The sequence below is a fragment of the Medicago truncatula genome, chromosome 3 (genome assembly GCF_003473485.1).
Source record: "Medicago truncatula cultivar Jemalong A17 chromosome 3, MtrunA17r5.0-ANR, whole genome shotgun sequence".
Classification (NCBI taxonomy): domain Eukaryota; kingdom Viridiplantae; phylum Streptophyta; class Magnoliopsida; order Fabales; family Fabaceae; genus Medicago; species Medicago truncatula.
This window is the reverse complement of record NC_053044.1, coordinates 37,504,759-37,512,869: the sequence shown is the minus strand read 5'-3', so window position 1 is coordinate 37,512,869 and position 8,111 is coordinate 37,504,759. Positions and strand designations below refer to the sequence as shown.

The window sequence follows — 8,111 nt, the reverse complement described above, 5'->3', positions numbered from 1 at the left end:
GACGGAGTTGAAGATTTATGGGTGATTATTTTACCAAAAAATTAGACTGGATTAAAAAAAACGCCACACAATTCTAAATGTCCAATAAACATGTATTTTGTGCTAACACAACACAACACATGCAATTTTTCATTATCACTAGCCATTAAAGACCGTAAGTATAAGACCCTACGCATCTAGGATCTACCACCAAAAACTACTTCTGCTTCTACATAAAGTCGAATCAGACTATGTTATTATTTTTGGACCTTATGGGAGAGCTAACTGTAAATTGATCCATTAATAAAGAACAGTTATACAAATGAGAATGATACCATATCTCATCTAATATTTTAAGTAAGATCAAATTCTAACCCCTATCCATGTTAGAATAGGATTATAACATTATGGAAAATGTCGCACCGCATCAAGTGCAACTCTGACTCTATCGTTATCTTAATTAATCACAATTTAGATGAACCACTAGTTAGAGCAATATCAACTAATTCCCTTCTTAAAATTTTGCCAGCTGGAGATTTTGGAATAGAGTTGATAAAAGAAACACGTCGTATCTTCTTGTACGGTGTCACCTGCAAAAATAATGAACATAATTAAAACATGACAAGAGTAAAATTATAAACTGTGACAATGTCTAGACAAAGTCAGTTGTACAAATTTTGAGCCATGGAGAGGGTAAATAAAGCTCATGCTTCTTTTTTATTTATATTCATATATCTTATAGCATTTGATGGTTCAATTTCAAATATCACCGAGTTCATCTAACTACATATTTGGATTGTCGATAAGTTTGACAAAATCACGATGCACCGCTATGATTTTGGATAAACTACATTCTAAAACTGCAACAAAATCATGATGTCACCAAGCTCACAATCAATCCTCACATTCACTAAGAAGCAATAACAAGTTAAGAAAAGCGAGAATCGATGGATAATTCATTTTCACCACATATCTGCATTTTAGAACACACCTGCTTCGCAACATAGTCCATGACCTGAGCTGCAGTGATGTTGCTTCCCGGCTTTCTTACCACAAAAGCCATTGGAATTTGCCCTGCATCTTCATCAGGATACCTGGTCCCCAAAAGAGTAGTCGTAGATTTAATGAACCTTCTTAATATTAGACAGGCATGTACTATGCTAAATAACAATATACATTAAATAACAATTTAACACAAAAGATAACAAAAGCATTGAAATGAATTGAAAATAACTTCTGATTTGCTTTCGAACACACACGCACAAAGACGATTGATTGATTAAAGCAGTAGATACATACGGGACTACTGCAGCATCAGCAATTTCAGGATTGGTATGAAGTATGTGCTCTAATTCAGCTGGGGGAACCTGAAAAAAAGCAAGGAAATGTAAATATATAGCAAATGATATCTTCAAAAATATATGTCCACTTCACAATGCATCACCTGATAAGCTTTGTATTTGATCAATTCCTTCAGTCTATCTACAATGAACAGATAACCATCTGAGTCAAAATAACAAAGATCTCCAGTCTTCAGCCATCCCTCTGAATCCAACGTCTCAACAGTCGCCTTGTCATCTCCTACATAACCTGCACTGGCACCATAATAAACAGACACAATTATATATCTCAAGCTATATGAACTACATTTGGTCAAAAACATCACTCAACTTGGAAGTTGTATATACAGCTTAACAAAAAAATTGGTATATCTTGTTAGCAATCGTATGTAATAGATGGGTGACAAGGAGTGAACAGAGATGAACTCTAATTAATGAACTAAAGTGATAGACTTATTCATTGAATACATGAATCTGTCCACTAATATTATCATTATTTAACTCGTTGTCAGCTTACTTGCAACTTTCACAACTCTATCTATAATTCCATTTTACAACTTCATGAACATAGCAAATCTTTGGTTTTAGTGCACATTTTCACTGCCTAACATTATGCAAATGCAATGGTTCCCATAAATATGGAGAAGTTTATTAATCACCTTTCATGATTGTTGGTCCTCGCAACCAAAGCTCCCCTTTATAACCAGGAGATAATGCCTCAACAGTAACAGGGTCAACTATCTTGGCTTCCATATTTTCTGCTAGTCGACCCACAGAACCGTGGCGCTTAGCTTCATCATAACCTATCATTCTTGCTACCGCTCCTCCACTTTCAGTCAGACCATATCCCTATAAGTAAACAATACATCAATAAAAAAACAAACAAATAAAAGAATATATTTGATTGAGCTAGGACATATGGTTATCGGAGAATGAGTTGGTTTGCAAGAAAATTATACCAGATTGAAATGAATCTTTATTCAACTTTACTCCCTTCGTCCTAATTTATAAGCAAAAAACACTAATTCACACTTATTAAGAAAACTAATACTTAGTGATTTGAGGTATAATTTTTTGTGTTCTCCTTGAAATAAGTTTTATGGAAAGATGTAAAAATAATTCTCATTGGTTAAAAATTATAGAGAAAATAAAAAGGAGAACAAATTCTCATTGGAAAAGATGATTTGTTTGAAAAAACATAAAAATAGCATAAAAAATGGTTTTTTTTGCTTATATTTTGAGACAAAGAAAATGAGATTTTTTTGCTTATATTTTAGGACGGATGGAGTATTATATACCGGAGGAGTGGTAAATACCACTCAAACTCACATAAATGAAAGATTTTACTCCCTCCGGTCTCAAATGTTGGGAAAAAAAAAACACACCACTTAAGAAAATGAATTGATTACATTGAAGTCATGTTAAAAAAGTACAACTTTTCAATTTTGCCCTTGTCATGTTTTAGTAATAATTAATGAAAGTGACTCTTGAACTCATGGAGATGGGGTAAAATTGGAATAGTAACATTTATTAGGTTATTTTTACTATACTTTTTCTTACATTTGAGACTACAATTTTTTTTTGTTTTTTACCCTACATTTGAGACCGGAGGGAGTAAGTTCTAATCTACGACACTCTGAATATTCAACCTAACGACTTTAGCATTTAACAATTGAATTATGACTCAGTGGTACGATGCAATTTAGTGGACAATAAAGTATAAATAATCCATTGTGATTTTTTGAAATTGTAGTATTAAGTAGTACCTCCGTCCCTATTTATAAGACTCTTTTAAAAAAAAATTGTCTCTTTTTATAAGACTCCTTTGGTATTTTCAAGTACATCAATTATTTCTTTACTAACATACCCTTATTTATTTTGCATCTTTTTCTTCAATCAACAATAAATATTATGTTGAAAACATAAATTAACTCTATCTCTTAAGGATAAAATTGTAAAAACAATAATAATTATATACAAATTTAATACTACAACCAACTTTTTTAATCTCTGTAATTTTGGCAAAATGCTCCTAAATTTAAGGACGGAGGTAGTAATTGTTATTGGATGAATTAAACTCATGGCATCCTTATTATATTAGTTACGTTAAACCAAGAGAACAGGATCCCCTCCTTTTGATTTTTTCACATGAGGCAAAGTAGTCTAATCAAAATCTTCCATTCACTTATCATCGGGAGAATCCAGTCAATCATCATTGAGGTGCCATTTAGCTTGGATCTTTGGGGATTTGGTCTAGAGAAATGATATTTGTACAATCAATTTGTGACAACTTTTGTCCAACTTTCTTTCTCATACTTACATGATGGTCTTATCCTCTCTCTTCCTTTTTCTCTCTCTATTGTTTTTGACCAATAAGAAGAGAGAAAAACAAAGTTGTCACTAAAGTTGTCATGGAATGGATGTACAAATATCATTGCTCTTTGGTCTAATATGGACTAATTTTTTTTCAACCATTAGATTAAATCTGCATCAAATACAATCCATCAACTTCATCTCTCTATCATTGCAAGCTTTCTCTTTCTCTTTCAAAGTGTTTCAATGCTAAATACTGATCATCAAATTGTAAGAACTACAAAGAGCTCGCTCCATTCACATTCTCAACTCCCAAAAAACCCAAAATCATATCATATTCTAATTTTCTACTGCAGATGGCTGACCCAAGCTCCCAATCCCTGCCACTACTTCTCTATATTATAGAAACGCCATTTGCAAGGCTAAAGCAAGTTTCATCTTTTTCTTTTAGAGTGAGAAAATTCAAAACTCAAAAAAAGCTTACCATATTACCAAGCATGTGCCAAAATGATAACACAAAGCCATAGAAAACAGAGATATAACCCTCTATGGTAGCACAACCTTGAGTTTGTCACTTGTGTTGTGAGTATTGAGAGGGTAATTAAAATTTCACGGTCTATGAGTTTTTTTTTATAATTATTTTATCTAATCTTGTTTATTACTATTTGATTAATTAACGTTAGACTTTTAAAATCGTGATATTCGAACCCATCAACTCTAAAATAATTAAAATAATAAACTCATGAGGCTTTACTGCTGCCTCTCTGGAAATCTGGAAGATAAGGAATAGAGAGAGTAAATGAGAGTGATAGGTTATATGTGTGAAATTTAATGTTTAATGACCATAATAAAGTTTGGTGGGTTCATATGATTCAATGGTACAAAAAACTGGTCCATTTTAAACCAATATTTTCACATGTTCATTTTATACGTAACTCATCATTGATTATACAAAGTTTATTTTCAACCTAGTGATAATACTTCTAAGTCATTATTGAAAAATAGTGATGATAATAAAAACTCAAGACTTTTCGTCCAAAAAATTAAAAAGAAAAACTCAAGACGTTTATCCTTCCCAAATGAAACTTAAAGGCTTAAATGCAGTTTTATCCCCCTATTTTGATTGAATTTGGATTTTGCCTCCTCTATTTTAAAACTCGAAATTTTACCTCCTCTATTTTGATTGAATCTGGATTTTGCCCCCCTAATTTTAAAACTCGGAATTTTACCCCCTCTGTTTTACGTTTTTCAGGATTTTGCCCTCTATTTTAAAATAAAGAACCAAAAAATATTAGAAAAATAAAGAAACGATTAGAAAATATTAATTCGGTCAAAAAAAAAAACAAGAGAAGGCAAAGATAAAAAAACAAAAAAATAGAAAAACAACGAAAATTCAATTAAAAATACATGAAAAAAGTAGTTGCACCTCTAAATATTTGCTATTTTCATACTAGTTTTTTATTTTATTTTTAGAGATCATACTAGTTTTATGCATTTTTTTTTCTAGTATTTTTTATTCATTTTTTTTAGTATTTTTCTGGTTTTATTTTTATTTTTTCATTAAAAAAATTAATATAAATAATTAATTATGTGGATAAAGCAGGGGGAGGGGGCAAAATCCTGAAAAACATGAAACAGGGTGGTAAAATTCCGAGTTTTAAAATAGGGGGGGAGCAAAATCCAAATTCAATCAAAATAGTAGGGGTAAAACTGCACTTAAGCCAAACTTAAATTAAGGCATGATATGAGCCACGTTGAAAGTCAATACTAGTACAAGATTCTTTATTGTTTGTGAAAAACGTTAGGTCAAATACATCTAAGGTCCTTTAAGTTTTTCGTTTTTTCTAAAGTGGTCCTTAAGTTTCAAAAGTCTCAAACAAGTCCTTTTAGTCTCGCATTGTAGATAGCATAGTTGATAATTGCTTACTTGAACTCACTGTTGGTACCAAATCTGACTCCTAACACCCACTTAAAATCAGCCATATTTTTAGGCATGTCAAATGGTGGATAATGCTTTTTGTTGCTATCATCTGAATCATCATCATCATCCTCTAAAATGACTTGTTTGGGACTTTTGAAAACTTAAAGGACCACTTTGAAAAAAACGAAAAACTTAAAGGACCTTTAGATGTATTTGACCAAAACGTTACTATATCCAATGACAAGTTGACAACAGACAACACCGTCAAGAAAGAAAACTATTACTATTAAAATTGATTTTCATTGATTTTAGGGTAAAGTACATTTTTCCCCTTAACTTTCAAAAACTTGCAATTTTGACCCCCTAGGTACAAACACTACAATTTTGGTCCCCTAAAATTTAGCTCATTTGCATCTTTGGTCCTTTTGGTCAATTTTGATTTATTCAACGCCTACGTGACAGGCCACGTGTGTAATTAATTAATTAAAATATTTAAAAACCAAAAAATCAATTTTTAAATTAAATAAATTTAAAAAAGAATTAAAAAATCAGAAGAAAAAAAACCCAAAACTCTTCTTCATGTTCAAGTCTATCTTCATCTCTTCCAATCCAACCCAAACAAACAAAAATTACCAACCGACTCAATTCAAAATCCAAAAAATTAACAACCTAAATTAAAATAGTAGAACCACTAGTATCAGTAATTTTTGTTTGTTTGGGTTAGATTGGAAGAGATGAAGATAGATATGAACATGAAAAAGAGTTTTGGATTTTTTTTTTCTTCTAATTTTTTAATTTATTTAATTTAAAAATTAATTTTAAGGGGGGAAAGTGTACTTTAACCTTTATTTTATTATACTGAAATTATGCATGCATATCTCATTTTCTAAGAATAACAACAATAACAGTAATGATAAGATAAAGAGGTAATTGTAACCTGCACAATTTCCATATTGGGGAATTTAGCTTTGAAACTCTCCGCAACCTCCTTTGCTAGCGGCGCACCACCGCATCCTAACGATCGAATCGAACTAACATCGTATTTCTTCACCAACTCCGACTTAGTAAAGGCCGTAATCAACGGCGGCGAAACTGGCATATGTGTAATCCTATACTTCTCAACCGCCTTCAACATCCCTCCAAAGTCAAACCTCTGCATCAACACCAACGTCTCCCCCATAGCCATAGTTCTCACCATCATAAAAAATCCAATTACATGAAAAAGCGGAAGCGGAAAAAACGACACCCGATGCGGTTCATGATCTTCAATCCCGTGCCTTAGGAAACAAAATCCTCCAATTAAAGCGATGAAGTTACGATGAGTTAATAATACTCCTTTGACTCGTCCGGTTGTTCCGGATGAGAAGAGGATAGCTGCTGTGTCTGATTGACTTGTTTCAACAGGGCGAAGTTCGGTATCAGTATCAATGGTGGAATTGAGCACGGAAAGAAAAGAAGGAGAATCAAAGATGACTGTGCCGAGGGGTAGTTTAGGGATTTTTGTTGCAGTTGAGGAGGTGGAGAATGCGATGACGGGATTGATGAGATGAACGAGATGAGATAACTCTGAAGGTGAAGAGAGTGGATTGGCAGGAGCGATGGTGACGCCGAGGGAGAGGAGGGAGAAATAGAGTACGGGGACATGTATGGAAGAAGGGATGAGGATGAGAGCGACGTGGCCTTTGGATAGAGTAGTGTGTGATTGGAGGAATGAAGAGAGGGATTTGATTTGGCGGAGGAAGGTTGGGTAAGTGAGATGGTGGTCGGTGGTGGCGTCGATGAGGGCGGTGGTGTTGTTGGACACGGCAGTGGTGGTGGAGAGGAGAGAGAGTGCATATTCGGTGAGGGAGAGAGGTTGGGAGGGTGGAGGAAGAGGGGCGATTGGACGGAGGCTATGGAAGGTTCTAGAAAGAGAACAGTAACCGGTGTTTAGATCGATGGTGTTATTGGAGTGTGACTGTGTTAGAGTGGGGTTAGTATTGGCCATTGAACTTGAATGAGTTCAGACATATAATACAGGCATTTTCAGTTTCTGTTCAAGATACCTTATAGAACATGGGCACTGCAGTGCCTTGGCGTCAAAGCACATGCCTTTGTCCCCAATCAAAATCTATCACGTGTCATTGCCTATTTAAAATCAGTGCTGCTATATAATGTGACGAACATGTGTTAAATTAAAGAATCATTGTATCCAATCCACTGATTCTCAATTATATTTAAAATTTGAAAGTAAATAAATTATTAAAATAAACTTAATGCCACAGCCCCGCGAAAGCAGTTTTCAGAATCAATAGTCTCAAAACCTCCTCTATCCTCATAGCAGCCGTTGATCTACAAACATCATTGTTGATATTTGTTGTGGCCAAGACTTTCTCTGATAATTTCAATTTTAATATTTTATATACAAGTAAGTTGTTTACTTTTTTTTTTGAAGGAAAGTAAGTTGTTTACTTATTAGTATTTAATTTATTCTGTATCATTTCTAGAAAAGTTTGTGCCAATTAATTAATTGATATTCCATTTGTTTACTTGTTTAGTCTATTAATATGGAACTTTTT

General features: G+C 33.3%; 1 protein-coding gene across 1 annotated transcript; it reads right to left on the bottom strand.

The window, feature by feature from the left end:
* Positions 1 to 213: 213 nt before the first annotated feature.
* LOC11414035 (4-coumarate--CoA ligase-like 9) lies at positions 214 to 7,624 on the bottom strand. Its single transcript, XM_003602030.3, has 6 exons — positions 6,491 to 7,624; positions 1,979 to 2,168; positions 1,424 to 1,569; positions 1,279 to 1,346; positions 971 to 1,073; positions 214 to 569 (listed from the first exon to the last, which is right to left on the bottom strand). The coding sequence occupies exons 1-6, from the start codon at positions 7,538 to 7,540 to the stop codon at positions 444 to 446; spliced, it is 1,683 nt and encodes a 560-aa protein (XP_003602078.1). The 5' UTR covers positions 7,541 to 7,624; the 3' UTR covers positions 214 to 443.
* Between the last annotated feature and the right edge of the window lie 487 nt (positions 7,625 to 8,111).

Bases quoted from the DNA above. Each gene is read 5' to 3' on its own strand.
- LOC11414035 (XM_003602030.3), bottom strand. From the start codon at position 7,540: ATGGCCAATACTAACCCCACTCTAACACAGTCACACTCCAATAACACC. The intron at 1,570-1,978 runs GTGATTAATAAA...GTGCCAGTGCAG, and splicing joins AGGACCAACAATCATGAAAG to GTTATGTAGGAGATGACAAG. The intron at 1,074-1,278 runs GTATGTATCTAC...TTTGGGGACCAG, and splicing joins GCTGATGCTGCAGTAGTCCC to GTATCCTGATGAAGATGCAG.